The sequence below is a fragment of the Rissa tridactyla genome, chromosome 17 (genome assembly GCF_028500815.1).
Source record: "Rissa tridactyla isolate bRisTri1 chromosome 17, bRisTri1.patW.cur.20221130, whole genome shotgun sequence".
NCBI lineage: Eukaryota > Metazoa > Chordata > Aves > Charadriiformes > Laridae > Rissa > Rissa tridactyla.
In genome coordinates, this window is record NC_071482.1 from 4480731 (window position 1) to 4502093 (window position 21363).

General features: G+C 44.8%; 1 protein-coding gene across 50 annotated transcripts in view; it reads left to right on the top strand.

Annotated features, from left to right (window-relative positions):
* GRAMD1B (GRAM domain containing 1B) overlaps nt 1-21363 on the top strand; it is a 117576-nt gene that overhangs the window by 73142 nt on the left and 23071 nt on the right. For 49 of the 50 annotated variants that reach the window (XR_008469590.1, XR_008469591.1, XR_008469589.1 and 46 more), the window contains 3 exons: nt 4613-4823; nt 12311-12331; nt 20651-20735. Coding sequence is in view for 19 of the 50 variants with exons in the window: in XM_054222827.1 (XP_054078802.1) it covers nt 4613-4823; nt 12311-12331; nt 20651-20735 (317 nt within the window). In the remaining 31 variants the exon portion in view is untranslated. The remainder of the gene's footprint in view (nt 1-4612; nt 4824-12310; nt 12332-20650; nt 20736-21363) is intronic. The other variant, XM_054222821.1, reaches the window with a different exon arrangement.

The following is a 21363-nucleotide window of genomic DNA, read 5'->3' on the forward strand; positions in this document are numbered from 1 at the left end:
GACAGACTTCCATGTCAATTCAGGACTGCTTGAATGTCATTCATGCAGAATTTATTTAACAGACTCAAACAAAGTTAGGTTTCCTGTTGAGTTCTCCATTAGAGCATTGCAAAGAGTCCTCAGGGTTCCTTTATAGCTGTAAGAATCCCAAGCTTAGCTTGTGGAGCGAAGACTGTAGCCTTTCCCCAAAGCTAGTGCTTGCAGAAGTCTCTGTTTACTGGTGGGTCCAAATCTTTACAGGAAGTATTTTGTTGGAGGAAGAAGTTTGACCTTTTTGCATCTTGCCTTGCGTCCTTGCTTTGTGGAGTGTGAATGGTAGGGTGTGAGAGCAGGTAGCTTGTCTGGGCATTGCCAAATGTTCGTCCTTTTTCCACCACCTAAAGAAAAGCTCAGGTCTTCACTACACTGCTGCAGATATTGAGGCTTGTCCTCCATGTGACTGAACAGAGTTTGGCTCCTTCCTAGCCGCATCACACTTGCTTATGTTACTTTTACTGCAGCTCCAATCATAAGACGAGGTGTTTCTTTTTGGCATGGTATAAACATAAACCAAGAAGGTGTACTCTGCCTTCTGTGCTTTCGCATACTGCATGCAGGGGTTTCACCTAGGAGCAAGGGGCTGCTGCTTAGGTGGGCTTGTTTGTGTTCTGTCCCTGACTTAATCTGTTGCATCTACTAAAGGCTACACTGCAGGGGTATGTGAAGCCCGGAATGCACTCTGGTCAATTAGGTTTGTAAAGCATTATTTATTACTATTATATTTTTTCAAAGTGGGTCAAGCCGTTTTGGCATTTCAGGCATTGATTCCTGGTTCAATTGCAGGCCTTGGTCACTATGGCAACTGCAGAAAGCGTTCGTCATGGCTGTGCCTTGGGCTGGATTCAAACGTCAGGGACTGAGCAGGAGCAGCGAGAGTTTTGAGGGGCTCAGAGCAGGGGGAGGCGAGTGGGACGGAGTTGCAGGCTTGCATTATTTGTGTCCGTCCTTGTTGTGGTAGAAGTGAAAGGCTGAATTAACGGACTCTTTGTGTTCTTCATTGTGTGCATACCCATGGAGTCCTTAATGTGAGAAATACTCAGCATTGCCTAGTCATCAGGTAGTATGAGGTGGATTCAGACCTCCTGAGTTTGATCAGTGCTCTGCCACTAACTTAAGGGAGAGCCTAAGATGGCGCCCTCGAAGCTGTGTTTTTTTTCCCTGTCTCTGCAAAGATGATAATCCATACATACCCAAGACAATATGTATGGATGGATTTAGTTTTTTAAAGCATGCCAGAGAGGCTAAGTGACTAGAAAGCAAGCTTGGAGGCCAGAGCCTGCTTGAGGTTGTGCTTGGCAGAGCTAACACCAAAGCGTATGGCTACGGTAGTGTGAACTGAGCCTGGACAAAAACATACGTGCCAGCTTTAAGCTAGTTAGTGCTGATGCTGCTCCTGTGTAGCTGCAGCAGTGTGGGTTACTCAGACTGAAAAACCCACCTGAGGAGCTTTGTAAGACCGTGGGTGATTATCTTGAATTGGCCTCCTTAGCCGCACACTGCTTAGCAGTACCTGTGCTTGGCATGTTAAGCCAGTGTGAAAACCGAGAGTGTGTCTTCCATGCCTGTGTGTGAGTGAATGTATATTGGAGCTAGTATTTATTGCAGTCCACAAAAGGTGAAATTTGTCTCATTTCTCATTTGATTATAATTCGAGTAAAAGAACTAAACTTTTTAGCAGGTTTCATCTGAGTTTCACACGCATGTGATGCAGCTGTACCCGGGTTTTGAACTGGTTATTTTGTGCTTTACTTTAGAAGAAGTAAAAACTTGGGTGCTTCTTCATAACTGTAACCTGAAAGCAAGCAGAACCTTGCCTGAATTTGACTCGGTCTTTACAGAGTTGCATGAAACTGGAACTCAAAGTGAAACTTGTGAGTATGAACTCACATGAACTAAAAACGAGAAGGAGGTTGTGCATGGTAAATTCCGGTTTCGTAGAGCTGTAGAAGAAAAGCGAGTATGTCTGTTCAAACAGATTTAGTGGAGTGATATGTGACTCAGGAACATTTGCTTCAAATTCTTGCCTTGTATTTCTGGGGACCTCTCACTTAAACCAGTTTATGTTGAATCAAGCATGCTGGGGGCAAGATTTAGGATATTTGATGTAATGCCAGGTAAGCGATAACACAGCAGGAGCAGGAGCAACACAGCCTCAGAATTTACAGCTGTTAACCGTAGGAATGGCAATTCAAAACTATTTCCATCTCTGGATGCATTGCTGATGAACTTCAAGTCTTAGTATGATCTGCACATGCATGTAGTTGCCGATTGCAATTAGTACACTAGATGCAGCTATGCTGGGTTGTTAAACAAGTGTGCACATCTTGAGTTTAGCTAGGAGGAGTAGCAGCAGGAGGACAGAAAAAGCGAAATACCCATTTTTAACTGGATGAGCTGAAAGTCTGTGAAGAAACCTGATACTTTTGTACATTTCAGTAAGCTAAAGAAACCCTGATAATTTTACTTTGTGATATACCTAAACTTTTGTAGGCAGTGCTGCTGGGAGAATGGTCCAGATCATATTTTGCTCGGTCTTTTGTTTCAAATATAATTTGGAGGGATTAAAGCTTGAATATTGCTACAGTTGTGCTGTACATGTCGGTAGTATTCAGAATGCCTGTGTCTTGACCAGGGAAAGGGAGGACACAGTATGCTGTGGGCATATTTCACTCATGAGATGTGCCATTGTGAGGTGTGAACTGTGAAGAAACAAGCTAAGGGCGTGAATTATCTGCTGGTCTTCTCACTGGAGGTAACTTGGGGTTTAGGTGGCATTTGAACAAGCAGCTTTTTATTATTCTATATCTATATGATTCTCAGTCTATTACATAGAGCTAGGTAGCAGAGCGGAGTCTGCTATTTAATCCATCTTTCTTCATGCTTACAGAACATTTTGCACACCCATTTTCTCTAGCCTGTTCATTATCTGTATGAGCTTCCACATTTTATATTCTTGAAAATACCTTCTAAGGGTTTTCTGCAAAGTGCTGTGCTACTGTTCATGCCAATTGCAAGCTCATTTCATGTATGAGTGTGAAATTTGATTCTGTTAATATTTGCAGAAGCAACTTTGTTTTTATGCTTTCTGCAAATTGTTTAGTGAAAGTTTCATCACTTGTGTGTTAACACAAGCAGTGAGCAAATAGAGGATCATTTGAGACTCGTTCATCCAGTACTAAACCTGGTAACTACTGGAGGAGTGTATTACATTATCTACCTGTATCTGCTAACTAACATTTTTGGCATCTTCAGAGGTAAGAGGTGGATATGATTTTTATCTGAGAATTAATGAAACCTCAGGCATGTATTCAACTTTTCTAGATTTTCAGAAAGGCAACAATGCATTTTAACTACCTCACTGTACATCCCATTGTGAGAAGCAAGCTTCAGTTTGCTATATATAATTGGGCTTAAACTATAGACCTTAGGAGTTTGATTGTACTAGCTTCTTTAATTCACTCCCTTACAGTTGTAATTCCCTCATGCTTTTTCTATTGCCTGATCTTCTGTCGCTCAGATGTGGCCTGCTTTCTATTGCTCAGAAGATAACAGGGTACCATAACAACTCAGCATGGCAGAGTTGGATCAGCCCAGGTTCCATTGTCACCTGCAGGTTGCAGAGTTGAACAGTACCAGCTGGAAAGGCCTCAAAGATGTTTGGGCCGATCATAAATAGATTTGACTCCTGAAGGAAATGAGTTACGTAGGGAAAAATGGATGTAGTGTGTGGTATTTTGAAGAGTCTGGAAGGAAGAACTGGCATCAAAAGAGAAGGAACAGTGAGGAAATCTGAGCTTTTCCATTCTGTATAAGCATGTATGTAACTGGCTTTGTGATTTAGGTGTTAGGGCATTTGTTGAAGATATGGGACGAGAAGTTCTGTTTCCCTAAATGTTTCATAATTTCCATAGAACTCTGAAAGGTCTTGCTTTTCCCCATTATGAAAGGGAAACTAACACACACACACACCCACCCCAGCTCTAACTGGTGTGGGAAAAGATGATTTGATACAGGAAATCGTGACTGCACTGTCTGTCATCATGACTCCCCCCCTGGTGCCCCATCGGTTTTGATGATCTTTAATGGAATGTTTCCTAAAAGATATGGTTTCATTTTTGTGCATCCTGTTGAGAATAGTTACACTTGCTGAAATAAAATAAAGGAGGGACAGAGTGGGACTGTATCGAGAACACAATGACATCGTCCTCATTCTTGAGTGCAAGTTTAGGTTTTTTAAGCTCAGATCATCATTTTAAACTCTCAGAGCTGACAGGAGGGAATGAGTTCATTCTCATCGGTATTCATCTGTGGTCAGATGAATTGAAGAGTGCGTGGAGAAAGACACTGTCAGGCTGTTGTAGTTCCCTCTGCCACTGGTAAATGATAACTGTCTACAGCCTAATTTTACTGGGGACATAAATCCTAAGTGTGGCATTGGGTGCATTGCTTCAGGAAGACATATTAGTCTGCTGTGCTAGGGGAGAAATCTGTGGGAAATACCTCAAGGCATGGGTGCAGTTGCTTTCTGTTTGAGATGAAGATTATTAACCCTGCTCTTTCTTTCTTTCTGCAGTACTGCCAGTAACTCAAACCGCAGCACGCCTGCCTGCTCCCCGATCCTGCGCAAACGCTCCCGGTCCCCGACACCACAGGACTCCCAAGGAGACACCATGGTGGAAAAAGGCTCAGACCACTCATCAGACAAATCCCCTTCGACGCCGGAGCAGGGTGTACAGCGTAGCTGTTCCTCTCAGTCAGGCCGTAGTGGGGCCAAGAATTCCAAGGTGAGGAGTGAGCAAATGACTTTGGTCAAGATGCGCACGTGTCCCCGGTTCTAAACTCTCTAATGCAGTACACTGGCTTTGTCCTGTGCCTAGTTTTCTCTGACTAACTTTCCTCCTTCTTCCCCCATCATTCTTGTGAACGTTCTCCTAATGGGAGCCATTTGCCTAGGTCATACTTCAGCACAACTCTGTCATCCTTTCAGTGACCTGAGTCCATGAGTTGCTGATGGCTTCTACTGCAGTTCTGTAATGGCTTATGCAGGCTAACCTTTTTGCAGTCAGGGCCCTGTTTTCCTTGGGAGGCTCTGTAGTTTTGAGAAAGACCTTGAAAATCAGCTGTTGCAATTGCTTTTTATCATCTGGATCATGAAGGGTCATGGAACAAATAAAGGTTTCTCTGTGCAGACAGCCTGTGAAGAGGCCTGTCTAAGCCCTGTGTTGAGATGAGGTTCAAGTTGCACAGTCCTCTGCACATTGCCTCCTGTCGGTGCAGTATTATGACTGCCTTGGCCAGGATAGATGGTACTTTCCCTAGAAAGGTATTCTGTCTTTTGACCATATTAGAAACAGCCCTGTCTTTGCTGTACTGAGGGAAGAGGGTTTCAGGTTTGAGGACTCTTGATTTTCTGTGATCTTTGGGACCTGGTGAAACACACACAAGGGCCTTGGGAGCCAAACATAGCCTTTGATTATAACCCTACTGTCCGTGGCATATTATAAGATAATTACCTGTCAGGAGCACTTGAGTTTTTCCAGATTTTTGAAGTGAAATATTTCAGCCTGAATAGCTTCATGGTGTCACAGGCATAGTTCTGATGGCTTGTGTGAAATGACTTGTTCGATCTTTGCCCGATTTATTGCTGGATTGTGCCATGCACACAAGAAGTCTTCATCCGTTCCCTTTTGTGGTCACTGTCAGCAGAGGAAACAGGATTCAGGGGCCCACATTCCCTGGGTTGAACTGATCTCTCGACACTCAGGGGGGAGTATGCGAGTTCAAAAGAGGGGGCGAAGGGTTTTTTCAAGATGAATCATTTGAGATGTGCCATTTCTGAGGTTGCTGTTGAGGTCAGACTTGCTTCCTGTGCACACAGTAACCTACAAGCAACACCCCAGGGTGGCAGGACAGGGTGATGCCCTCATGCGTGATGGTGCCAGCAGTCTGTCCCCAGAAGAAAGCCATGCAGATGGGAGGCAGCCAGGATGAGGGGCACACTATGTTTATAGCCACACTGGAGGATGCTGTGTCAGGGAAATGGCGTTCTTGATAAGGGGGAATTACAGAGATGAGTTGCATTGCCCTGGCCCATAAAGTGCTGTGATTTGAGGCTGTAGGAGTGTGATTTTTACCAACACGATGACTACAAAAGCTTGACTTCAATTTGTGCTGATTTTCACAAGGAAGGGGTGTATATAATGCTTTCTGTTGGGTTTGTGGGTTTTCCTTCTCTTGATTTGTGAGGTAATTTTTCTTCTTTCCTTAATTTCTCTCTTTTCATTCCTGCATGCTTTCTCTCCGATTAAGTCACACAAGCGCCTCTCCAAAGTAAGCCTTCTTTTTTCTCTCCTGTCCCCCACTGTAGAATTGTCTCATCACTCAGAAACCCTCCCCGTGGTACTGAGTGGTGACCCCGCAAGGCATTCTCCTGGTGTGGCTGCGAGAATGTCAGCAAGAGCTCAGCCCGATGCCTGTAGCTGAGAAGCTGGTTTCACTTATATCACTGGGATCTCACTAATATTTGCTCACATGGTGTGAGAACTGGCCCGTTCATCATACTCCTTCAATTGCTTCCAAATAATTTTAGCCTTTGTTTTAAGGTTTGCTTTCCCTTTCCCTTGAAGTGAGCTGTTGTCTTTGCCAGGGAGAAATGTGCTGGCTTTGGTAGGCTGAACAGTACCGTAATCCATTCTCTTTCCCCTCTCTTACTTTATACCTTTCAGAAACAAGAGTTGATCTCTGTAACCTCTTGCCTGCTTTCTATGATGAATAATAGTTCTGTGGCCAGTGATCTCAGCTTACTGCCCTTGCACGCTTTCCTGTGTGATGTAAATATTAAAGATCAGTGATTTCAAATGAACCCAGCTTAAACCTGTTAGAACAGACCTGTCCCAAATGAATTGTGAGAATTCATGGGCTCGCTCTGAAAGGAAATAAGGAGAAGATCCCTCTTCGGGTGCTTGGATCGGAGATAAGCTCATTTGAGATTTGATCTCTATGATTCTGTCAGAAGAGTGTAAAAATCAGAAATGGAGGTGGGATGCTTATTGGACAGAGTGCCAGGCTGTCGGCATTTCCACATGTATACAAGTAAAGTTAAAACCAGAACGGCTTGGATGGCTTCATAATCCATGAAAACAATGCCTTGGCCTTTCCCCAGTTGATGCCTTGGATTTCATTCTAGGCAAGTTCTCATTCTCAGAGAGTAGTGAAGTCTGTGGTGCTGGCTTACTGTTTTTCCTTGGTCATGATGCTTCTTGTAACCAGTCTGACCTTGCATGATTGCTGGTGTCTGCTGGAAGCTTCTTTATGTCTTCTTTTAGACAGATTGTCTTTTGCTTGGTAACTGTAGCTTGGATAACTACGGAGGACTGTGGGACTAACGTCTCAAGTGAGGTGTGAAAGAAGTTCTATGGAAAATGCAGGTCTGGAGTAGCAGAGAGTCCTGAAAGGATTGCTGGTGAGTAGAGGTGTGTGGGTCAGGACAGGCCATGGCTAGGCTATGGTAGGCTGGAGGCGCTTTGCCTAAGCTACGGAGAGGTTTGTTAGGAGAGGGACTGGTGGAAAGAACGTTGTGAGAGAGCAAAGTATGTGTAAAATGTATGTGTAGTGCTACTGTTATGTGCTTGCAGCCAGCCCCTTGTTTTTCTGAGAGAAAAAAACCCAATAACTTCAAGACAATTAGAGAATCAATTTAGGGTGAGCCTAAAGCAGCGTGAAGGCTGAACCTCTTTTCTATGCACCACAAGGTGGCTTTCTCTGGTACAAGTGAGGAATCTCAGGTGTCATAAGCCCCCTTGTTCTCCCCACACAGATGATGTGTATCTGTTTAAGACAGGGAGAGGTTAGCAACAAAGAACTTAAGGACAAGGATTTTAAAATCTCTTTTCTCAGCCTCTTCTCCTCTCCCCACCCGTCTTCTGTGAGAAGAATGCTCTGATTTTCCAACCTGTCTTGCTAATGAAATGAAACAGCTTGAGCCCATGAGTTTGATGCTGTGTTTATACAATTGCTGACAGATCTGCTTGAAGTCCCTTGCCCTCTTTTGTCTGTTGTGTTAATTGTCGTGCTGCAGTGTTGCCATCAGAGGGAGCGCTTCACTGGGAGTTTTTAAGCACTGGATTACATCTGTAGGAAATCTTTTCTGGAGCTTGCTTTTCCATGCTGTCTGCCAGTGTGGCATGGACCAAACCACCTATAGGGCTCCATCAGCCTTAGACTTTTACTGGCAAACACTGCTGCTTCTGGAACAGCTTTCTGAACTCTGCAAAAAGCCCCTTTTTGCTAACAGCCAACAATGAAATATGTATTTTTAACTCTTTTGCCTTTGCCCAAGGATAAAGTGATTTCCTCTCCATTGCAAATGCTTCAGATTCCTTCCCACTGTCTATAGGTAATAATGAATGCTGAAGATAAATATCAGCTTAGGGGAAGACATAAATTTTGATGTAGGCCCTGGAGATTGTAGAACAGTTTACGTCAGAAGGGATCTCAAAAGGTCTCTTGTCCAAGCCCCTGCTCAAAGCAGAGCTGATGTGGTTAGATTGGGGTGGTCTAAAACCTTGGCCAGGCACATTTTGTAAACCTCCAAGACTGGAGATCTCACAGCCTTGTCGGGCTCCTGCTCCAGTGCTTAATCACTCTTGCTGTGAACAGGCTTTTTCCTTCTATCTGAGTAGAATTCCCCTTACTGCAGCTTATGACTGTTGCACCTTGTCCTTTCAGTGTGCGATTATGAGAAGAGTTTGGCTGTGTCTTCTCATTTACCCCTCCCATTAGGTGGTATAATCCTGCTTCAGGTAGTACGTCATGAAATTCTGATTGTTTTGGACTGGGGTGAGAGATTGGGATATAAAGTTCATCAATTTCTTTGAGTTATTTGGCCATAGGCATTTAGAAGCTATGTGAATAGCATAGATTTTGGAAGTACACAGGTCAGGAGAAAGGGCTCTGGAATCTGTTCTGAGCTCTGCCCTCGCCCTGGTTCTGTGCCTCTGTTTCCCCAGTTGTAAAATGGACTTAGGGGTACCTCTAGAACTCGAGTGGCATGTCGTTCGCTTAGCAAAAGGTTTCCGTTCCCCTGGAAGCTGCAGTATGTAGGAGTGAGTTGTGATCCTGCTCCTGGTAATGCTAAAAGGTAGAAACTTCTATTGGTATCAAGTTAGCAGGCTGAACTTCATATGCGTGATCCACTGCTTCCCATCTGTACTGCAAAGCTGTAATCTTCCATAGCAATATATGCAAATATGAGATCATTAACCCATGAAGGTTTAGAGATAAGACTATATTAATTAAAGGCTCAGGGAAAATATCCCCTTTTTTGCCTTCCTCACGTTCTCCTAAGTTCTTCCTGGTTGCGGCCACGATGTAACTGTGAACTCTGGTATTTGCTCCTGTAGTATCGTCTCTGCAAATCAGTTACATCTTTTCCACTTCTGTGTGCAGCTCCATTCCTCTGTTACTTATTTATTTTCTCTTTTCAGTTCTAATGCTTACAGTTTCTTTTTCCAGTATGACAGACTTAACCTGCTCAAAGTAAGAATATGTTTTTCCTTTTCTTTCTTTTTCCCCTCCATTATATGGTCTCTTGATTCTCACAGTTCTCATCCCCCTATATTCTGACTCTGAGTGAGCTGAAAAAAAGGGTAAATAAAATTGAAGATAGATTTAAGGACTCAGATAGTCTCCCTTCTCTTTGGACCTCCTGTAGTCTGCTCTACCTGCAACACAGGGGTCAGGGAGAAAGAATCTCCTCTTGTTTAGGACAGTTGATGGAGGCCAAAGATGAAGCTTGGATGTCAGAATAATTGTGTGGAAGAGCTTAAGATGGAGGAGCTGCAGAGCTCCTTTACAGAGGAGATATGGTTTGGAGAAATTCAAATGTGAGGGTGGAAAAAAAGAGTACTGCAATTAATGCAGTAGAGGGGAATGAAATCCTGTTGCAGCGTGCTGACACCACAACATGTGCACCCTGATTTAGAAAACACAGTGACAGCAGTGTCTCTATTTTCTCTATGCCAATTATAGTTTGGTTATGAATTTTTTTCCCCAGAAATTTCTGAGTTACGCCTTTTGCTTATTAAGGCAGACAGATGGCAAAACAAATCTGCAGGAAAATCACTCCATCTTAGACCTTGTGCTCCTGAGGACAAGGTGGTGTGTACATGGATTAAGATTAATCCCCCTGCCTTTTTTATTTTTATTTTTTTTTAGTATAGGCGGAATTGCATAAGGCCTTTTTCCATGTCCTATTTGCAGAAAAGGATGACTTCAGTCAGACTCTTTATGAATGGAAGGTATTGCCAAGTATGGAAAAGGGTAGGAAGTAAGAGGAAATTCATCTGGTTAGTTGATGAGACGTACTGTATATTCAGTTGTTCAGTTCATATCCTTTCCCAACGATTTGGGGAAAGGCCTTAGGGGTGTTGCTCTTTTTAACATCAAACTTTTGTATTTTGGCCTGTGGCATATACTCTGTTACTGTGGGGTTTTTCATTAGAGACCAGTGCATCAAAACCAGCAGAAATGCCCAAGGTTGCAAGGGATCCTTCAGAAATGTTGGCTGAGTGAGATGTTGATGAGTGAGATCCAGGTGCCAGTAAGGTTGTCTACTGGAGTGGCATATAGGGAGCACAGGAAACTGAAAGCAGGGAGGTCTAGGGAAAGAACAGTGTAAGCAATCCGATGTCTTCATAAAAATCTCTGGTCCAATCTGATCTCACTAACACTTTGCTCTTACTTTCCTAATGGTGAACATCCTGTGCGTCCGTTGGTCCTGTTGTGGGCTATCCCAGTGCAGGTAGTTTCTGTGTTTCTGTGAATATGAACTTAACCCTCTGAGTGGAACTTCCACAGGCTCTGTTACAAGTCAGAGAACAGTATGTTTACCTTCATATTCCAGACTGGCTATAAAGCTGTGAAAAATGCTCCCAGCCCAAGGTCAGAAGCAAGATGGCTTCCAAGAAAGAAATGCAGTGAAATATTGCTTCTGTCCTTGTCTATTAGACTCAACTCCCCCAGGTGTACTGTAGACATGCCATTGCTGGTTGGGAGAGGGGGACGGGCAAGCTGTGTGGTTGCTGACACACGAGCCTGGCAGTGTGCATGGTAGCTGACCACTGTTAGTGGTGAAGGGCTACAGTGCCCTCAAGCTTCATTGCCCTGAGGTAAATCCACCCTAAAATGGGGGATGCCTATACATTCTGTCAGTTCCGCTCAGCATCCTGATATTGGAAAGCCAGCATAACTGGAGTGGGAGTGTGAAGCCTATTTCTTCATCTCTCTGTGTAGATAAATCTCACCTCCAGCTGAAAATTGCCAAGTGCTACTTTCCAAGCTGAGCTAGCTTTTTCACATGCTCCAGTGTGACATGTCATAGAATAGACTCATAGAATCATAGAATCGTTTAGGTTGGAAAAGACGCTTGGGATCATCGAGTCCAACCATCAACCCCACTCTACAAAGTTCTCCCCAACACCATATCCCCTAACACCACATCTAAACGACTCTTATTGTTTACTTGTGGTCGACTCTTGTGACCTGTCCTCTCAAACCATCTGAAATGCCATGTTAAGGACAAAAAAAATCACATGTGCAGGTGATGCAAAACACTCAGCACTGAAATTCTGAAAAAAAAAACAAAACCCCAAACAAAAAACCACCCAACCCAGCCTTTTCTTTTTCTTGCTTAGCTTTTCTAGTGATTTTCTTCATCAGTTTTCGTGGCTCTGTATGTGTCTCCCTTTTAAAATTTAAAATACTATTGAAAGTTTTGCCTGATGGCTTTTGTGAGTAAAATTGTGTCGCTGCGGCCTGGCAGTTCTTCGAGTGCTTATTTGCACAGAGTCCATTCAATGCAATGTGATTTTTGCAACCCAGCCAGCAGACGTGGAGGAATGAACCCTCTAAAAGAAATGGCTGGCAATGACTATGATCAGCTCCTCTGTTGCTAGTGGGCGCTGCTGTTCTGCAAAAATGGTTACAGCATGCGCCCGTGAGTTTGTGTGTGTGTGCGTGCATGTGGACATGCACACATTAGCCTGGATGTTTCCTATTATGGACTCATGCTTCTGGATTTGTTCTTTGTTCCTGTAACTGGAAATAACTGTGTTAAGCCACACTGTGAAATCCATTGAAATATTCTGTTTAATCCCACTTTCACTTCACTAATTATACAAAACAGATTGGACCTAGTTTCTTTGTCCGTCTTTCTTTTTGATCCTAAGGTCTCTGCGCTAACTAATGCTTCTCTTTTATTTTGTCCTTACAGAAAAGCCAGAGTTGGTATAATGTAAGTACTCCAGTTTCTCTTGTCCCTGGGCAAATATGGGCTGGGTACCTGGGGAGGGGTGGAGGGGTTGGGGGAAGGTGCAAAGGGGCTTTGCAATGGCACTGGCGCATACATTTCCAAAAAGAGGAGATGGAAATGGCTCAGAACTGGCAAAGGAGGACTGACATCCTGAGGGAAAGGATGCCAGAGATAGAGAGCGAAAGCTTTGTCTTTTCAGTCACTCTTCTGATGATCTCCACATCCTTTACCTTCTGGTTTCCCAGCAGAGTTGGTCTTGATGTGGTGACAAACAGAGCTGCCACCGTGCAAACCCTTTGCATCTCTCAGGGTGGTGTGGGGCAAGAGAGGAATTATTTTCTATTGACCTCACAGAAACACAAACCATCTTTTGCTTCGGCCTCCGTCTTATTTTCGTTCTGCAAGCACGAGTGGCAGAGTTTTTGGTACAAACCTGGTGGTGTGCAGATTTCCACAATCGGTGTCACCTTTCCACGGTTGAACCCCTACCCCTCAAGTGCTCTAAAGGAGAAACCACCAGTACCTTGCTTTTGTAGGCAAATGCAGCAGCCATACCATGTTCAGCAACAGTACCTACCTTTCTGCAGCCCAGGACATTAGAATCAGTGATTTTAGCTGATAAAGTGAGGTCAGATTTGACAGAGGCATGAGGGGCAGACTTATTTACTTGCTGTATATAATCAGCACCAGGGTAGTAGCAAGGACAGGAAAAGATGTGATCTCAGAAGCAGAGAGAAACATAGAGGCAATGGCATTAAGAATGAAGTAGAAAGCACGGTGTGCCAAACTGGTGGAGAAGTGTCAGATAATGGATCATGGAGTCAGGCGCTTTGGGCAGATGTGCAGGCCTAACCAGGCTGCAGCAAAAATGTGCCTCTGTGGCCATGGCTAAAGGTGACTTTTGCTATTACACAAGAGCTGCTTCTGACTGTAGCTGCTGAGATCCGTCCCCTGCTGCATGATGCTTTACTGTGGTCTGCTTCTGTGGGTCTCTTGTGTTTTCATGTCCTCTCTATCTTATCTTTCTGTTCTCTTGTTTTTCCTCCATATATTTTCAGCATGAGAGACAGTACATCCGGAGAGTAAGCACTGGCTGCATTTTTTGTGGTTTCCCCCCCCGTAATTATTTTCCTTTAGAAAACAAAAAACCCCCTGTGTTCTAGTTAGTGGAGACATTCTGGCCAGATAAAAGCAGCAATGTGGAAATACGGATGGGCCTCAAACTCCAGGAAGGCAGTCAGTCCTACTTGGCAGTATTATTACAGTTAAAATTTGCTCATATGTCTCCTTGATATAGTTTCCCTTCTTTGCCGACTCATTCCAGGCAGGATTTTTCTGGCATCTGGACCATTCTGATTCTTTTATTCCTTTCCCCACTGAGAGCAGCTCTAGAAATGTATCTGTGGAGGCTACACCTTCCTGAAGCCTTACAGTTTCCTTTACTCACTTTCCCTCACTTTGATTTTACCTCAGCTTCGCTGTGCTCAGAGGAAACACCCTCCACATTGTTCTTTGTGTCAGTTGAGCAGCCCCGGGTGCCAGGCACTGTACAACCACAAACCAAAAATATAGTCCTTGCCTCAAAGAGCACGCAGTCCTCAAAGATCCCTAGAGCATTGGTGGTTAGAATGCAGGTTTTTTAAGATGACTTCATTTTTTGCTGCTTTTAACTGGTCTTTTTGTCCCTGTAGCACTGTATCCCTCTGCCAGTTGGAACCCTTCCTTTTCCCTCTCCTGGATTCCTTTTTCTCTGCTTTTTCCTTCAGATGCTACCAACTTCTCTCACCTTCTGTGTTCTCCTTTTGATCCTACTGGTGCTTTTTGGGATTGACATCCCTACCAGGTTGAGAAGTGGGAGAAAAGCGGGGAATCAAGGTCATGGATTGGTTTGGCAGGAGACCTGCCCTTTCTTGGTCTTGGTGTGCTTTCTCTTGCTTTGCTTTCCAGAGGACAAACGTAAACTGGTCCAGGTGGACTGTGAGATTTAGAAAAGAACACCAGTTTGAGAATATATTCAGCCTTATGGGGGATTGCTTTGTGTTCATGTCCTCATGATGGAAGAGCAGACCAATACTGGGCTGGCCGAGCGGAAAGAAAAAGTCCCTGAGGTCTTTCTCATGCCTTTAGTGAGGAACCGCAGATGTGGAGGCTCTGGTTTAGAAGAACTGTTTTATGGAGTAAAACTTGGTTTGTTGGTCAGCTGTGGTTTAGGCCCCACCTGTGTATGTTTAGCCATGAGGATGCAGTTTGCATGTGTCTGCTTTGGACTTGTGTGTCTGCATGTTGAATTATTGTTAATTGATTTATTATTTTTAATTTTTTTTTTTTAGATAGACCTCAAAAAACAAATGTTCTCTGTAATTTTGTTTACTGAAACAGATGTGACTTACTGATGTACCTTATGTGCTTAGAGAGGTGGGAATTTTGTGTTTCACTTTCCTGATGACACGAAGGATGAGGTTGCACTGTCTGGGGGGGCTGGCAGGAACGCCACAAATTGATGGAATTGTTGCCCAGCAGCCGTCATTAGAATTAGAGACAGACTGGAGATATTTTGCTGCCAAGGGCAAAAGCTGTCTCCTTCGTTCTTCTCCTTTTCTCTGGGCTTTGTGTGCAGGGCCCCGTTTCGGAGTATGGAGGAGCTCTCAGTTTTTGTGTCTGGAGGTCAGTGTACAGTTGAGGCACTGAGCCTAGCAAGTCTGCCATGGTTTTTTCTGCCTACTTCTCTCTCAGTTGGACTGTTGATCCTTCTATTTCCCTGACTGTTCCTAAATTAGACTACATCTCTGGTTTTCCACAGCATTTCTAGCTGCCACTCTATAGCAAGGCTTGCTTCTGTAAATTGCATCCTGTAGTACCTGTGCTGGTAGATAGCAGGCATCAGGAGAATCCGCAGAGCATACTCCTGGAAAAGACAATAAGGTGATCTTGAAAAGTTAGAGCAAACACAGTTGACACCGGGGAAGAGGTGAGATTTGTATCTGTCCACGAGATTTTCAGTTTACTATTTAGGTCTCAAGGTCTGCCCTACTCCTTACTTCCCTTTGTGTTTACCTACACACATTGCTTTCACCTGCCTTCTCTTTTGCAACCATGCTTGAATTTTTTTCTTCTTAAGCTTTTACCTGTAAATGACCTGAACCACCCCCTCTCCACCTATGTGCAGGATAGCCCCAAAGTGGTTGGGGGGGATGGGGGAAATTGCAGGGAAAAGACACTAATTGTCTCTTTCACGTGTTTTAAAATACTACTAGAAACATTTGCTGTCCTAGTTAAGTCTGAAAAGATCAACAAGAGCGCAGTTCTACCCGCTTGTCTTTGGGAGAGCAAAGTCTGCACTGAGGATGGCACGGAGTGGGACAAGAGCCCTGCACCTGCAGTTCTGCAAACAAATGCTGTGCACACAGGGCAGCTTTCAGACTGGCTTGGAAGAGGTGAAAGTCCCCAAAATAAATCCAGTCAAATGCAAGTAGGTAGCCATGTAAAGGAGAGAGCCCTGGTTTTCCTTTAGGAAAACTGCGGCAAAAGCCTGTGCACTAGGAGATAGGACTGTGATGCTGCGAAGGGCCTTCCTTTGTGGAGACCTTTGAGCAGCGCTTGCAGCTTCTTAAAAGCAACGTCAAGTGATCACAAGACTGAACACTATAAGAAATCAGCTTTTCATGATCTCAGTGTGCTGTCTTTTTTTCTTGCAATACCCTCTCGGACACCTTGTAGGTATCAGAGTGGAGGGGGAAACCCAGCTGTTGGAAAGAGTAAAATGTTCCCTTTAAAGACAAAGAGAAAGAAATTATGCATTCTTTTAGGGAAAACATCAGAAACAGCTTTCCAGTGAGTGGCAGCCCGAGTCTGATTCAGCAACAGCAGTCATGTAAATGGGGTTTATTGCAAAAATCTAGGCCTGATGATGAGTTAGCAAGGTGTTGAACAAACAGCCTTTTTCTCTGTAAATCAGTGCATTGATCTTTTAACTTCCAGTAACCACTTTATCAAAATATTTCTAGAGCAGTGTCATTCAGGTGTATTTCATAGGCAATTCCCTTCAGATTTTCCTTGATTTTTGGTGTCTGGATTACCAGGCCTGGCACAATTACTGTGGTACAGAGGCACTAAATTAGAAGTGAGCTTTTGGTGGCAGCACATGTGATGATGGATTCAAATCCACTTTCCACCCCAAGCGGCCAGTGATTACTTTGAATCTTCTTCCTCTGCTCTTCATTCGCTTCTCAAAGGAAAAAGAAAAAAAAAAAAAAAAAAGAGGAAGAAAAACCTGAGAGACCAGACTGGGTTTGGAAGAAATGCTGTGGGACAGGTGGCCAGTTTCTTTGCTGGCATTAATCAGCATAGCAGTCCTGCTGTCAGTGGGGTCTAAACTCTCCCACGCAAGCAGGGAAATGTATTCTGTTCTTTTCAGTAGTTTTCCTGTTCTGTCCAGAAGCAATGTAAATCTTCCCTAAAGAGTTATGAGCAAGTCCATCAGTCACGCAAATCCCAGAAGATTTTCCTTCCCTCTTTTCTCTCTGCCTGGTACTCTCTCTCCTCCTCATCTGTTCTCTGTGCTGTGTGCTGTACAAGACCGTACCTTTCTCAGTTCTTGTGTTGCCAGACTTCCCTGTCCTGTCCCATCCCTCAGCAACAGTTGCTTTAAATTTCCTGTCAGAGGATTTGTTTGTGTATTGACAGAGAGATCTTACCATGGGGAGTCCCCCTTTTCTCCCCATTTTCCCCACTGAGTCTCTTTTCTCCACCCTTTGTGGTGCCATCCTGTCCTGTCTCTCTCTGTTTGCAGTAGAGTTAATGTTTGCTGTCTCCACCTCTGGGATAGCTCTTTCGATCGCTCGTGCCATTCATCTCTGCAAAGGGAGGTGGGTGGCAGTGTAGACAGAAGCATGCTGGTGGGGTTTTTTTGGAAGTAATCCCATAAGCAATTTCAAGTAAATAGGGCGGTTCAGTAAGGCAATGCAGGTACCTCACAGATATCTGTAATCCTAATTCTTTGTCCTTCCCAGGCTACAGAAATTTTGTTTATTGTCCCCTCATTTTAGCGTGGCAGATGCTTCCTTCTAACAGGGCTAAACAGAGAGACCCGTGTGCTGTCTAGCACCAGCAATGTTTTTGTGGCGCATCCGAGCAGAGAGAGAGCTTGTCAGTTCTTCCTGTCGGTGAGCAAACTGCCATCTCTGGCCCTGGAATGAAACGGTGGCTTTGCAGAGGCTTGGTTGGTCACTTGGGGTTTTGTTTGGTTTTGTTTCTTTGAGATCTGTGTATCCAGTTTGTTAGGAAGAATGAGGATTTTACTTCAGTATACTTGTTTCCACACTCAGCATCATGGCTGGGCAGCACTGGTGTCATGGTGTGGATGTTTACCTGTGCATTTCTACCCTTGAGCAGAGAGATGGAGAGGCTGGGGACTCAGGGCAGAGGGATGCAGGGAGTTCCAGCACTCCAGGCAATCTTCCTGGGACTTGCAGGGAGTTCATTTGCTGAGCCTGAAGGAAGCCCTTGCCCTTCATGTCCAAAGTGACCTGACTAATGAAGGAAACCTAGAAAGACCTATGCTTCTTGGGCTCAGAGATACACACAGGAGTAGCAGAGCTCTTAAGATTTCTAACTGTGTGGGTCTCATATGGCTGATTCCTCATAGCTATATGCTTCAGACTGGTCTCTCCTTACTCCCCTTGCGCCTCTCCCAGCACACTCTGTCCAGCAACTTTCCATTACAGGAAACATCTGCTGGGAGGCAGGGCTGAGCCTGGGTTACTGCAGGGCATTGGCCGGCGGAATTACCCAGCTACAGTAACTTAAAGCATGTGCGAGTCAGTTTGGTATCTTCCCCACCCGCTCCTTCCACAAGAAACCTTAACAAAGACTGAAGCTGCCTTTCAAAGCACAGAGGGACTAGAGAGGAGAGCCCGAGGCAGACATTGAAGGAATAACTGCTTTTCTGGTTTCAAAGGGGAAAAAAAAAAAGCGGATGAAGTCTCTGAGCTGTTTACCGTCCTGTTCAGTCCTGGAAACTGCGACTAGATCTGTGAATTACAGCTGGTCTGGTGGGGTCCTGGCGGTCAGAGCTATTTGAGTTGCTAACTCTGGCAGTCCTGGGCACTGGGCCTCGGTCGGGAGTTGCAGATGCCTTGCACAAACCTGCCTGGGACTGCTCAGGCTGTTGGGACTTTTACAGTGCTTCTTTAAGAGATTCCCACAGCAAGAAGCTGGTGAGACTGGAGCAGAAGAACGCAAAGGTTGCCCGCCAGCACACTTACCCTAATGAGCCACTTTTTCAAAGTCCTCTGGAGGGCAGATCCTCCCTCAGATCTACAGAGGCTGCTAGGGCAGATGACCTGAATGTGAGCAGGAAAACAGGGGGAAGGCACGTAAACTCCTGCCAAGCTGCTGTATCTCTTTCGACTTTGAATCTAAACAAGAAGCGGTGACAGCAGGAACAGGAAAAGCAGAGTTTGAGAACACGGGGAGCTGTGCAAGTGCCGAGGGAACGCTATGGATTCCTTGCTGGAGTGCGGGGCTCTGTGGGATCTCGTGCTGGATCAAGAACTGCCTTGTCTGCTATGGGACCTGGAGGGGCTTCTCGACTTACCACAAGAAAATGTCAGCCGTGGATCAGATGAAATTCCAGCTGTGAGTGTCTCTAAACTGAACTGTTTGTCACTCTTAACAGAAGTTCTGGTGCTAAGCAGAAGCGTCTGTTGTAGTACAGACTTTAGACAGGTCAGAACATCCCTTACTGCGGGGAAGGAAACTGTACTGCTAAGTTGGGTTGCTCTAATGCATCGAACCCAAAGCTCAGAGCTGATTATAATCTCTGTTCCCCCATCCTTTCCCATCTTGTCTGCTTGTCCCAGGAAATCTTGGGCTTGGGCTCTTGCTGGAGCCCATCTCTGACCAAGATCTTTTCCAGATGTTCAGGCTAGAAGTTTGGTAAGTAAAATTCATATTTCTGTCATCTGCTGGTTAGCAGATTTTATTCGGAAGTAAGATACCTTCCTTTGGGCCCACAGGACTGGAGCAAAGATCTGAAGTGCTGTGCTGATGTTAAAAAATATTGTTTCTAGTTCACTGAATTGGTGTGAGGAAGAGCAAATGCTTTTGGGGGGTGGGGCGTTGTCTGTTTCCTTCTTTGATTTGACAGCATTTGACAATTTGGTAAGGTTAATGCTAAATGAACTTCACATTCCTCCCACACCTTTGACCCCATCGACACCATTATCAAACAGAAGGTACCTTCTATAATGACTCTGATTTTTGGGGCCCTTGCTGTGAGGCTCTGAGTTGTGCCTACCTTTCTGCTTTGGGAGATTTGTGTTGTGCAGCTGGATGAGATAGGAGAGGGTTGTTGAGAGGAAATGGAGATAGGGAAGGACGAGGTGGTACCCCAGGTTGCTTTACCTTCCCTACATTTGTGGGAGAAAGAGCGTGATAGATTAGATGGGAGATACGGGCCTCCTGAATTTGCACCTGCCTCTTTTTCAGCCAACTTTGATTTCAGAAGGTGTTCTGGCTATTGTGAGCAGCTGTCAGCATGGGCATGGCGTGTATGAGGTGATCTATTGTGGACAGAGTCACGGTATCGTTTAGTAAACATCAGAGAGAAGGCAGCTTCTGGTCTCCCACTGTCCAATAGCACCATTTTCTCTGAGGCCTTCCATGAGGCCAAGTGTGTGCAGAATAAGCATAAAACATGGCTGAGTCCTTGCGAGAGCCTCTTTGAGCCCCACAAAAGTATTCTCACTATACCAGTGGGTGGTTGTGTGTTCACTGACTGCCAGGTGGAGCACTTGATGAGGAAGGAAACGGGTATGACTGTATTAGTCCTGAGCTTTTGATGGCAGTGATTGTTCGAGCTCCTCTGGCACGGCTGCGGCTGTACTAAAACACCTATTTTCTGGAGTTACTGCGCTGTTCCTAGGGGAGCTAGGGATTGGTGGCCAACTGATGCATTGCAAACAGAGCATGTGTCATACCTTGAACAGGCTAGGATTGCAGGAAAAGAGATTTGTCCTGCAGCCACAGCTTCCGTGCAATTCTGTTTTGCTACCTAGCAGATATGGGTATAGCCCTTCTACTCTGTACTTGCTCTTCCAAGTCAGGTTCTCCTCTTCTCACATAATGCACTAAATCCCAAATCCTCCTGTCTGTGTGTCTGCTGTGGTGGGAGCTCCTAGCTTCATGCGTTGTAAGTGCATCTGATCCCCCTTCTCCTTAGCAAGGTGTTCCTGTTTTCCCACTCCGCTTCTCTGTACTCATGCCTGCCCCTCTCTTTAACAGGCACTCTGTTATTTGCAGGTGTTGAGTCCAACATACAAACAACGGAATGAAGATTTCAGAAAACTCTTCAAACAGCTTCCTGACACGGAGCGCCTCATCGTAGGTAAGGTCAGCCCCTTGGTGCAGTGCTCTGTTGTGCTGGCCCATGGTTGTTTGGGGAGGAAATCCAGCACACGTGCATGCAGCTTTTTCTTCAAAGAGATTGTGCTACCAAGGAACAAGCCCATTGTGTCTTTCTTTTGCACAGACAGAACCCCTCCTCACCATTTCCATTGAGTTTCATTCATTTTGCTTCAGGGAGAGCAACACTGACTTCTGTCAGCTACAGCTCTGTTCCCTTATGATTTGAGGAGCATGTTTTCCTCCACAGTGCTTCCCCAAGCCTCACAGTGTGCTAGTGTTTGAGCTCTTTTCTCATTTGGTCAGGGTTGCATGTCTCAACATGCATCCCACTGAGCTTCCCTTTTTTCCTAACATCCCTGATGCTTCCTCCTCACACATGACGGCCCTTCCCATATCCATTCAGGCTTTGGCCTTGCAGCTGATTAGTGACTGCCTAGTGCATTGCATCTGTTCTTCTGTCTTATGTAACTGGTGATCTCATACCGTGTCTCATACTGTTGAAAGATGCACAGCCGAGCAGAGGAATAGAAATTGTTTAGGATCCTTAAACTGGGAGAGAAATGAACAATGGCAGTAGAAGGTGAAAAGGAAAAGACAGATTAGAATCT